The sequence below is a fragment of the Pelodiscus sinensis genome, chromosome 15, assembly GCF_049634645.1.
Source record: "Pelodiscus sinensis isolate JC-2024 chromosome 15, ASM4963464v1, whole genome shotgun sequence".
NCBI lineage: Eukaryota > Metazoa > Chordata > Testudines > Trionychidae > Pelodiscus > Pelodiscus sinensis.
Window position 1 is genome coordinate 31,373,412 of NC_134725.1, and position 12,420 is coordinate 31,385,831.

The following is a 12,420-nucleotide window of genomic DNA, read 5'->3' on the forward strand; positions in this document are numbered from 1 at the left end:
ACACCCTAAATTCCTCCAAAATTTCTTCAGATGGATTTAGAATAGTTTTATATATAAAATACTCATTTATGAGAGTAACTCAAACGGCTATTCTTCAACTCTTGAAACTCAGCTTGTAAATGCAGCAAAACGCACTGAAGTGGGTACTTTATTAACCTTGAAAAATGATAATTATGAACACTTGAAAATGCAGGAACAAATATGCACAGAGGAAAGCTCTAATTAGCAGTGGGCTTTTGGCAACAGGACTTGAATCAGACCTTTTAAAAACAACACCAAACCAATCAACCAAAAACAGATGGAGCATACAGAATATACAAGCTTCAGGGTGAAAGTGGTAAGGTAGTTTTGATACATACACTTTCTTAAAACACAGAAAATTAAATGAACGCTATAATGCTAAGGCTACAGACTTAAACATAAAAAAGTTAGGAAATGCAAACATTGAGGCCCCCTCAGCAAAGTTAACTTGCTTTGAGTGCACTCACATCCTACTAGTTTCTACCCTGTACTTCAGAAGTTGCTTAATGAAATAGTCTTATGATGTTTGTATTACAGTAGCAGCGAAGGATTCCACTTATAGATCCTACTGTGTTAGGTACTATATAAAAAGAACAAAAGGTCTTAAAAAAAGAGTGTTGTAAAAAGCGAAGGATAGTCATGGTGGTTAACGTTGAAGATGGTACCTTAACTTTTGCATTTCCCAACATACATGCATGACATTTTAACATTGCATGAACACTTTCTGTATATGGTTCAGTAGAAGCATACTGTTATTTTGCTTAAGCTGGTAACTTCTCTGCCATATGAACAAGGAAAATTAATAAAATCTGATTTGATTTTATGTAGAATCAGCTTTTCATTTGTTAATTACAGTTCATAGGCTTATTAAAATGGCTTTGCTATTAGTTCACACACATCATTAATTGAGCACCCATGCATTGTCTGTGGCTAAATGATTCATACATTTAGTGTGTTAAATATGACTGACTGCAAACAATTGCATACATGTTTAGGTGTGCTAGAAATGGGCCTAAGACATTAAAAGTATGCATTTTAAACATTTATTTAAAATATTAGAGACTTACTATATTTATTTCTCCCCCCCCCTCTAATTTTTCTCTTTCTGCTTAAAAGCATATTGTAGTCAATTGTCACTCTATTCTTTTCCATCAATGTGCAAAATAAATTTGTCCATATGCACTGAGACATGTATGAATATGCACCACTAGCAAAAACAAAAACCTAGCAATTGGTGCTCTGCTAATGAGCTGGGCCACATCTGAATCTCTCCTCAGTGGCTGCACAAGTGCACAGCTTACAGGGCACACTGACTGTAGTGTTTTTATGTGAAAGGCACCATGCTAATTTCCTTTCTTTGGGGGATAAAATTAATCCTTTTGTAGTTTTTTAAACTAATACACAAACTAAGACTGCATAGGTTACAACATTTAAAGCTTCTTTTGAAGCTTCAGTAACAAAGCAGCTGAAGACAGTGGTGATTTCATCTTGAATAATATTTGACACATTTTCCATTAGGCGTCACTGCCTTCATTTTGCAGATACAAACAGTATTTTGCTCCAAGTTTTGTTTCACCATGTACCCTGTCTGTTATCTCAAGTGTCTCTAAACCACTGGGTCCTAACTTATCTTTCTTCGTTTCTGGAAGGTTTAGTTTCTTCTCTTGTGATAAAAAATATATATGCAAGTAACACAGAAAAACGTTCACTTCTAGGATTCTTTTGGCAAATGAATGGACTCACACAAAGACAACTCTTACACCCAATAAGGCCAAGAGGCTCTCCAGCACCTGGGACTAAAACCCCAACCCATTTTGTTTACCACAAGCTTTTTTAAACAAACAAAACAAAAAAGAAAAGAAACTGTGTGCCGTTAATAAAATGTACAATACCTATTGGCTATGGCTCTGACACAATGTTTATGTTAAAATTTGTGGGAGAGAAGGGGATTTTTTCCTTCAGTTAATGACATTTTCAAAGAGTGAGTGTGCAGTGTATACATTATTTCCAGGGCAGATCCTACCACAGTTATAATCTGTCAAATTCAGAGGTTGCAGAGAAACAATTAGAAACTTCAAATGATAAATATAGAGAAGTTGGAGCAGCTGTGAGGGACTGTGATTATATATTCCCCCTTGCTGTTTATAGTGCCTAAGCTATGTAGATACTGATGAACAAGGTGCATGTGCCTTGCATTTTGCTCGGAGTTATGCAGTATTAACAGAAAATGAAGTGCTCATGTTGAGGAATTCTAAACACATTGCATTTGTTTTCTTCTTCATACCTTGGCCTTTCCCCCCTCCATCTCTCTCTATCTGTAGTTGTAGACCTCTACTGTACTGAAAATAACTCCCTTTCCTACAAAGACTTTGAAGAAAGCTCCAGGTAACACAGGTATAGGAGAGGTTTTCAAAGCAATGCTAACTTTTTTGTTCTGGAAAAATTTAAGAAACGAATAGTCTAGTAGCACCTTAAAGACTAACAAAACATGTAGATGGGATCATGGACTTTCGTAGGTACAACCCACTTCTTCAGATAAATGGAGTATTAAAAGTCCAGTTTCAATATAAATAGGGGTTGGGGGAGAAAGGAAGGGGGGAAATAGTGAGTTAGAGTGTTCATGTAAGAAGAAGCTGATAGAGTAGGTGCAATTTTTTAAGTACCCACTGTTTAGTTGGTTAAGTCATTAAGATGTGGAAGGTAATGTGCAAGCCAGATAATGTCTTTTTTCATGTCTTTGTGAAGGCTCCCCAACTTGTAAATGAAGTTAAGTTCCAATACTTCCCTGTGTATTTGGCTTGTGGAATAGGCGTGAAACAACACAGTGACTGAGATCCATTAATGAGTGCCAGAGCAAGTTAAAGACAGTCTCAACCTAAAATCTTGCCTCCAGACTGCCCCAAAATTCTGTTGAAAGTCTGGAGATAAGATTCTAAAATAGGAATGTTATCAAACATGGTTTTTCAGAAATGTATAAGTGACGACTTTTTCAGCAGTTACACTTTTACACATGGGGGTGGGGACAGTAGCTGACGTTTGCAAGGAGCTGTTTTTTAAGCTGTCTTCTCCTGAACACTGGCTCCTGCTTCCCCCCCACCTCCTTCCCCACCATGCTGCTCTGTGGGAAGCAGCAAAGAATGGGGCAGGCAGCTTTGCACAGGAGCTGGCACATGTGGAGAGATGGCTTAAGACAGCTTCCAATGCTTTTTGTCTCCTGCCTGTCCTCACTACCCTATGCTGCTGCTTCTGATAGAGAGAAGCAGCAGGGCAGGTGAGGGGGCAGACAGGAGCCAGTATAATCAGGAGGCCAGTTCTCCGCATGTCACCAGTTCCTACAGAGACACCTGCCTGATGCCCCCATCTCTGTTTTAAGTCAGCTCCCCTAAGAACCAGTTCTTGCCTCACACTGTTGTCTCTGTGGGAGGCAGCTCTGCAGGAGCCCATACGCACAGAGAGCTGGTTTTCAGGGAGTATGTACCAGCTCCAGTTCCCCCTGCCCTCTGCCATACTGTTGCCTCTCTATGACAGGTAGCAGTGGGGGAGGGGAGCTACGTGGGAGCCAGTGCTCGTTGGGACCCAGCTTTTAAACCACCCCCCTGCCTGCCTCCTACCACTGCAGCCTCTATGGGAGGCACTGGGAGGTGGGAGCAGCTCCGCATGAACTGGCATGCACTTGGGAAGGGTTTAAAAGCTGGCTCCCCATGGGCACTGGCTCATGCCTTCCCCATCCGCTTGCTTCCTCTGATACACAGGCAGTTAACAGAGGTGGTGAATGTAGTCGTTAGGATAATCATGTGAATGACTACACACAAATATCCCTACTCTAAAACCTCAATTGTGCAGATTATTCCCCTTGTTATGCTGCATTGGTCACAAAAACCCACTAGCAAATTTATGTACAACATAGCTATTGTTGGAATGAGTGCCCAGACCAGTAGGGATGCAGCTAGCTATGCTTCCTGAGAATCACATTCCCCCAAATTGTGCTACACATTATGCCCCTAATGGGAGAGGGGCCTTTTTTTGCTCTGTTGAAGCAAAGAGAGAACTGGTTTTCTGTTACGGATGAGACCTCCCTGGTCCAGCACCCTTAATACCTGATCAGTTCTGAATGAGGAGAGGTCAATTTTAGCCACTGCTGCTGGGCTCTGAGCTCTCCCATGAAGCTGCCGGGCTCTGAGCTCTCCCATGGAGCTGCCGGGCTCCTGGCCGCTGACTGTCCACTGGGTTCCCTGCCCCTGGGCTGCTGGCTTGGCTGTGCTGCCAGCCCCAGCCAGGCTCCCACCTACCAACTCAGCTCTGCTCTCAAACATGGCCAGGCTCCTAACTGAACTCCTGGATGCCAGTTCTGCTCCCAGCCACTGGCCCCTCTGTCACCAGATTCTTAGTTGACTTCCCACCCCCAGCTACTGGAACTCTCTGGTCCAGCAATATTGCCAGACCAGAGAGGTTCATCCTGGGCTATGGAGTTTAATCCATTTTATGGGCTCAGCTGTATTATAAAGAGAGTCATGCTACTGCAGTTCTGCCACAGGTGAGATTTATCTGTATATTGGCCAGTTTGCCATAGAGTAACTTTCTTTAAAAAAAAAAGAAAAAAAAAGTAATACCTATTACTGCTGTTGGTATTTTCAACAGCATGATGGAGTAGACTTGCTGGGACAGGACACCATCCTAAACTGTAGCAGCAATCCACACACTGTATATATTAAAACTCATAGTGTTGCTGACACTGCCTGATCTGAACCATCAATGGAACTTGTAAGTAAAAAATAAGCTTTAGGGATATAATCAAACTCTCTTCCCTACTGTGGTTTCAAATGCGTCTTCTGAACCAACAGCCTGGTTTAAAATACCACTGTTCTTGGGTTTGAAAAAGTTCTTTGTACATACAGGACAAGGTATCTATACTATAATCCATCTATAATTAAGTGGTGTTGGAAAAATGATTGTAGCCTCGTTAGAATGCTGTTCTGTTTTGTACTCTAAATGGGAGTGAACTGTGTTAGGATGGTGAACACAGCAAAACTTAAAGCTACAAGCTTGGGCCCTTTCCACACAACAGGATATCATCAATGTTCTCCATATTATAGTCCCCTGCCATGGTTGTTTTTTTTCCATTGTGCGTGCACATAGGCCCATAACTGAAACTGGTAACAGGCATCAATCTATTAGCAGTTCTGGATGGAGCTATGGCCTTTGTTTCTATATAATCTTACTGCTGTATCACTATGTCACTTGGGAGCATGGAAAGTCCCACCTCCAAGTGATGCAGTTACAATGACCTAACACCCAGTGTAGACAGTACTAGGTTGATGGCAGGGTTTCTCCCTTCAACATAGCGACTGGAGGTGGATTATTTACATTGATGGAAGAAGCTTACTCATCTGAATAGCAGCATTTTCACTGAAGTATCACAATAGCACAGTTGCTGTGTTTTAAGTGTGGACTCCTCACAAACTCAAATACATAAATTATTTCAGAACCATTCAGATTAATTCTGTACTACAACTCCAATAGCTAGGTGATTTGCTACGCTGTATCCTCTACAGCTAGGAGCTGGGACCAAGTCTCCCAGCGCTGGCAGATGGACTTCTGCTGAAGGGCTCACTTGGCTGCACTAAAAATAGTAGGGTGGCTTATGCTGCTTGGCAACACCTCAGGCACTCAAGCAAAATCTATACCAGCTAGTGGGTCTGAGTTGGAGTGACAAGCCCTGAGTCTCAAATGGAACAGCAACAGCTACACTACTATTTTTAGCACACTAGCACAAGCTTCTTCTAGCATGCATCTGTATCAGGGGTGGCAGGCTCATTACCACAGGCAGAGTGAGAAGTATCTGATACTTGAAATGCATCCACACTGGAGATGCTGATAGCAGTGTCCAAAATTAGCATTTTATGTAGGCAGTGCTATGAAAACACAACCTGACTTGGAGACACTAAAATAATCTATATTTTTGTGATCTATATTTTTCTTTTTTTGAGAGAGAAGCTACACCTACAGAAAAATACAGCTGCTACCTATTCAAAATGTGGATTGAGCAAAGAGATGTTTATGCATAGGCCCTTACACAAAATGTGGGAACATTAAGACTTTCCTTCATTTCAAAGATCAGTTGTAAATATAAAGCAAGAAGATATGCTATTGTCATATCTTAAATGCCTCGTACATATAGATAATGACTCTTTAATATGTTATTTTCTGACATATTTCTCTTCCTCAACTTCTGAAGAAAAGAAAAAAAGCTTTCCAGACTACTGGAAGTTCTTTTGGTAGGGGAAGTTCATTTGCTCTAGGTTGGAAACAGCACTTGCATAAGTTGTTTTGGATACTTATGCTGATAACACAGCAGACTATTGCTGCTCTTTATAAATTAAGTTAATACTGTATCCTTCTATGAAATATGCCACGATGTTCCTGCAAATTCTCTTTACAGCACAATTTAGAATTGTCTGGCCCTTTAACAGCAGATACAGCAATATAAGCACTGCAAGAATGTAGTAGATTTACAACCTGAATCAGCAAACCACTTTCTGAACTCATTAAAAGTAGTGCCCCAGAATGCTACTGATACATAAACTAATACTTAGCTCAATATCCAAATTCTTATATTAAAGAGGACATTTCTAGCTATATGTATCAAGCTAGCCCCACTGTCTAGACACCACTGCACTATTTTTGGTCCAAAGCTACTGCACATCTGAACCAATGGCACTAAGCAGTTTGAATGTCCCCCATTCATCTATATGGGTTGCTACCTTGGAAATCTAATTACTACTGAAACATATTAACCATTTCACTCCTGACTGTACAAACAGGAAGAACATAAAACTGGCCAAGTTCAGACCAATGATCCATCTAGCACAGCAGTGGTTCCCTCTAACATTTTCTATCCTTGGGCAGGGAAATATACTAAAACAAGGGATAGTTAACAAGGAGCAATGCTTATGATATTTAATATGAAATCAAATAAAGAAAATTAACACTACCCTTGGAGTACATAGATCATCATCCTAACAACTCAAGCTAGTAAACACACCTAAATGCATATTATCCACACACAGCTCAGTTTCAAGATGCTAAACAAATCAGTCAACTAGAAATATTTGCAAGGAGAGCCTGACTAATACAATTTTACTGACACTGGAGAGTAAAAGGCATTCACTAAAACGAAAAGGTTACATCTACACTGGCAGCTTCTTGCGCAAAAACTATTTTGCGGAAGAGTTCTTGCTCAAAGAGTCTTCCACAAGAGTGTGTAAACACTGCCATGTGCTTTTGCACAAGAGATGTGCTTTTGCACAAAGGCATCAATGGCAGTGTGGATGCTCTCTTGCGCAAGAATGCTCTGATGGCCATTTTAGCCATAGGGGTTTCTTGGGCAAGAAATTCAGAGCTCTTGCGCAAGAGGGCTTATTCTTCGTGGGGAAAGGAATAACTCTTCCGGAAAAAGCCGTTTTCTGACACTAGACTGTAAATTTACTTGTGCAAGAACGGGTGTGCAGTGTAGACACACAGCAAGTTTGTGTGCAAGAACAGCTGATCTTGCGCAAAAAGCTGCCAGTGTAGACGTAGCCATACAGTTTCTCTAGGGCAGTGGTCCCCAACCTCCCCCCACTGCCAGCACCCTTCCTCCTTTCCTCCACTTACCCTATGCAATTAGCTCCTTACCTCCCTTCCCAGCCCAAGAGTTTTGAGGAGATTAGGTTGCTGGGGTTCTGTCTGCCCCCCCTCCTCCAGCAGACACTTCCAAACTCCACTCCCCTCTGGCTTCCCCCAGCCAAGCCATTTCATGAATGACTTCCTCCCCCCTTCTTCCAGGGGCTTATTCCCTCCTTATCTCCTGTTTCAAGCATGCAGCAGCCCTGTTTAGCTGCTGCTTACATGCCCGGCCACCCACTCAAAGAATTCTAATAGACTGGTGAAGCATGATTTCCTTTTAGAAAGACAGCATAGACTCTTCTCCAACAGATCATGTAACCGTATGTCTGATAATCCTGTTCTTTACTATTATTTCAGCTAGTTTGCCAGGTACTAAAGTCAGATTTATCAGCTTACAATTACCAGAATTGCATTATTTTTAAAAATCAGTGTCACATGACCTATCCACCAGTCATCTGGCACAGAGGTTGATTTAAGCAATAGAATGCATGCCACAGTGAGAATTTTGGGTTTGACAGTCCTCTACTCTGTCGGGAATGATAAGCTTTCGACTGCATGCAGCCATGAGCGTGCTCCCACTATCTAAAGCTGTGATCACTAACCAATCGATCATGATCGACTCGTCAATTATGGGGGCACTGCCAATCAATTGCAAGGCAGTGTTTCCAGCAGCCACCTGCTCCTCCCACCCTCAAGGAGAAGCCCATGCTGGCACTACAGTCTCTTGCAAAAATTGAGCTAGCTCCAGCTTCCTGTGGCATGGAGGGGTGGGGGGTTCAGCTTCCTGAGAAGCTGGATCTGGCGCAGAGCCTCAGGACTTCCACCCTAGGCCACAGGAAGGAAGGTAGCACAGAGGAGGAAGGGAAGACAAGAAAGCACGCGCTCCTCCCCTGCCCACAATAGCACATATGCTTTCTTGTCTTCCTTTCCTTCGCCATGCTCTGGGGAAGGGTGGGGGGGAGGTGGCGGAGGGCAGAAAATGGGTGCCTGTTAAGATGGCAGCGCAGAATCCAGAGTGGCTGGATTTCTTAAAGAAGCTACATGTGTACTTCTTCCAGTGCTGCTTGCAGATCCTGCCCCAGAGATCCTTATCTCTGTAAACCCCCAAGTACTGGCCAAGCTGCTCCTGCCCCCTCCCCTGGCCAGACTTCCACCAGCACCCTGGCCCCATGCCAGACCCCCACCAGGATACTGTCACTGCTCCCTAGTCAGACCTCCACCAGAACCCTCCCTCTGTTCAGACACCATCCAGTACCCTGCTTCTGCCCCTTGGCCAGACACCCACCAACACCGTGTTCCTGCCACCTCTCTCCTGGGCAGACACCTACCCCCAGATTGCTCCTGTACCCTACTTTCCACCCAGATTCTGCACCCCCATCCCTCTCACTGGCAGCCCTGTCCTGCACACTGCATCCCTCATTTTTGGCCCCTAATTAAGAGTGCAGACGGGCCCACAAAATCCACTAACCCTGGAACCCCAGAAGGATTAATTTGGCCTGAGGCCTTGAACCTCAGTCCTACCTACTCTCCCCACTATTTGAAGGGGTTGTTTTTTTGCATCTCACCTGTATGGTCCCCAACTGATTTTTTTCATGGGTCAGTGGCCCCTGGCCCAAAACAGGTTCCCAACTCTCCCATAAATAAGACATTGCTGAAACATTTTCTGTTGGACATAATATTTTATTTAAAAATGAAGTCTGGCCAACAAGCCCCCAATTGGGGCCAAACCCCCATCTGGCTGCAGCATCATAACACTCCTGCACCCTACAGAGACCCCAACCCTGAACTCTTCATACTCCTGAACCCCCTGCCCTTAGCTCCTCACATCCGCAAACTCCTGCACCCCATATCCCCAGTCTAGTGCCACAACACTCCCACAAATCTGTGCCCTGAGTCCATCATACACCATGCCCTCCCTGCCGAGTCCTTCTTACACCCCAGACCAAACTCTGCACTCACACATCCACAAGTCTGCGGCTTGCTCAGTACTCTAACCCTCCACCTGACCCCAACACTGTCCAGCCTGGAGCCTCTTCCCTGAGCCAGCAGCCCCTTCTCCACCTCCTCCTGAACCCAAATTCCCTCCCAGAGCATGCACCTCTCACCCCCTCCTACACATCAAATCCCTCATTCCCACCCCAGAGCCTGCACTTCCTGTCTCAACCCAGCAAGAGTGACTAAAGGAGGGGACAGAAAATGATGGGAGAGGGGAACAGAGAGGAAAGGGCCTTAAGGAAGAGGTGGGGTCTTAGGGAAGGGATGGGGGGAGATCTTGACTTGCCCTGACATTTAAAAAGTGATCTTGGGTGTAAACAGGTTAAAGACTACTGAACTAAAGCATTAACCCTGAGCACCTGCATTAACACTACAGACTTCCAGGAGTGCCCGGAAACCACAAATCAGGCAAAGATGAAATCACCTGAGCAGATTTATTGCCAAATGACATACATTAACAGTTGTTACCATAGAGATGTAATGCTAAGCCACTGCACATTCTGTAAGCCGTGGCAATGTACTAACACATAAAAGCGCACGTAGCATCCACCCCCCCCCCACTCCCAAGGTTGGTTGTTCACCATTTGGGAGGCCTTTTTATAATCAGTACAAACACATTATACCACTTCCTACATATCAGGTTGCCACCCTCTATTATTTATCACCCCTCACCTTGCAGAGATGGGCCTAAATCTGGATTAGAACTTGACCACAGTTCAGGGTTGTTTGGATCAGTAGTTTTTGGAAGTGTGTGGCTGCAGAATCTATGCCCAAACATCCACACAGTTCATGGGTGTTGGGCCTATGCCTTCTACCGATGTTTGTCGTCATCTCTTTGCTTCTTAGGGTCTCTCTCCCTGCTTCGGTCTCTTTCCTTATCTTTTCTCTCTCTGTCCTTTCTTTCTCTTCCTCTGCTCCTTTCATCTTTGGAATCTCGCTCTCTCTCCCGATCACTTTCACCCCAAGCCCATGATTGTTCTCTTTCCAGCCATCTCTTGTCTCGATTCCTTTCAGGATCTCGGTCCCTCACTCTCCAGTCCTTCACTCCCTCACGAGACCAGCTCCTCTCTCTTTTCTCCATTGGTCCCTCTCCATAGAAGTCACTTTTCATCGTTGGCAAATTGATGGGCTTTCGGAAAGGCCTGTCCCGCCCTCCAAACCGCAGCTGCCCAGATTCCTTCTTGCCACCAAAACCACCTCCAAGCCTCCGAGGGATCCATCCTTTGAGGGTCCTTTCCAGCTCAAAGTCCACAAATATCTCATGCTGGTCAATAACCAGTCTGTTGGCATCCCTATGGGCTTTCAACAGTGCCCTTTCTTCTTTGTACTCTATAAATGCATAGCCCTTGGAAAAGCCTGTGACCAAGTCTCTAACCAGACGAGTCTTCCTTATGTCTCCATATCTGGAAAAGGCTTCCTGCAACTTCTCTTCAGTGGTTTGTAGATTCAATCTTGCTACAAAGAGAGTGAGGTGGGGATCTCCTGTAACCCCCTTATTGGGTACATACCGTGCCAACATGGCTCTCCAGATGGCACGGTCATGAGGCTCTTCATCTGTGCCATCAATGCTCCCTGCTTTGAGGGGGTCATACTCCTTTGCTATGGGCGCCCACTCGTTCATTTTCTGAAGGGAACACAAGCATCAATCACACTAGTTAACACTGTACAAATGTTCCCCACTACAGGTGCATTGGAAGATGCAGTTAATGGTGATACTTAGCATTTGCCTATAGCATCTTCCATGCCAGGATATTAAAGCATTTTACAGACATGAATGAGCTGATAACACTCCACCACAGGCTCATCCCCATCTTATAGATGGGAAAATCAGGACAGTCTGATCTGCTTGCACTCCTCTTCCACAGGCCCCAAGAGGCACAGAAAACCCTAGTCACCCTGTCTCCTAATAAGCCACACTGAGCTCCGCAGAAATGACAAAAAATCCCTTACAAGACTAATTAAAAGCTGACTCCACTGGAATGCTCTTTTCAGCTAGCCTCCCCCAAGCGCCAGCCCCCTGTGCGCAGCAATTTAGTCCCCATGGAGGCGGGCAGCGTTTGCTGCCTGGTGGGAGGAAGCGCTGCCGCGTTATTATTTTTAGGGGCGCGTCGTGCAGGCGCTCTGGCCGTGGGGGTGGGTTTAGAAAGAGGCCCAAAGCCTCCCACGGGCCGCTCGGCGGGGGCCACGTGCGTCGGAGCCCGAATCAGCCCTTCCCTGGGCTTTGCAGCGCCTCCCCTTTACACCCTGCGGCAGCCAGCTCGGTCCCCTCCTGCCCGGCTTTGCCCGCACGCGCTGCCAAGAGCCCGGGGGACGCTCAGCCCCCCCCACCCCAAAATCTCCTCAGAGACGCGGATTTTTTTAAAGGAGAAATTAGTCAGCACGCCCCTCCCCCTCGGCTCAGGCCTTGCACCCCCCGCGCCGATCGCCCGACCGCCGATCCCAGCCTCCCCCCCCAGCCAGCGCCCTATACAAGTCTGACTCCCACCGCCCCTCCCGCAGGCCAGGCCCACTGACCTGAACACCGCGGGGTGCCGAGCCCGCCCCTCCTCCCACTCACTGACTCCCCTGCCGCACGGCCCACGCGCGCTGAGCGACGGTTTCTCCGCCCAACGGCTGCGGGCAGGCGACGCGTAGCAAGGGCTGATTGGCGCGCCACGCGCAGAGCGCCTCCGAGGAGCAACTCCCCCCGCAGAGTTAGAGCGGCTGTTACTTGTGCCTCCCCCCCCCCCGCGGGCAGCG

At 45.6% G+C, this 12,420-nt stretch overlaps 1 protein-coding gene across 3 annotated transcripts; it reads right to left on the bottom strand.

The window, feature by feature from the left end:
* Positions 1 to 132: 132 nt before the first annotated feature.
* On the bottom strand, positions 133 to 12,368 carry SNRNP35 (small nuclear ribonucleoprotein U11/U12 subunit 35). Of its 3 annotated transcripts, none has more exons than XM_075898544.1 (2): positions 12,239 to 12,368; positions 133 to 11,305 (listed from the first exon to the last, which is right to left on the bottom strand). In XM_075898544.1, exon 2 carries the CDS (start codon positions 11,300 to 11,302, stop codon positions 10,493 to 10,495), a length of 810 nt encoding a protein of 269 aa, XP_075754659.1. In that variant the 5' UTR covers positions 11,303 to 11,305; positions 12,239 to 12,368; the 3' UTR covers positions 133 to 10,492. The 3 variants fall into 3 exon arrangements, with proteins under 3 accessions (XP_075754659.1, XP_075754658.1, XP_075754660.1); XM_075898543.1 differs by having other exon boundaries at positions 12,196 to 12,349; XM_075898545.1 differs by lacking the exon at positions 12,239 to 12,368 and adding an exon at positions 11,632 to 12,135.
* Between the last annotated feature and the right edge of the window lie 52 nt (positions 12,369 to 12,420).

What these genes read in the sequence shown, in the direction of transcription:
- SNRNP35 (XM_075898544.1), bottom strand. Translation starts at nt 11,302, where the DNA reads ATGAACGAGTGGGCGCCCATAGCAAAGGAGTATGACCCCCTCAAAGCA.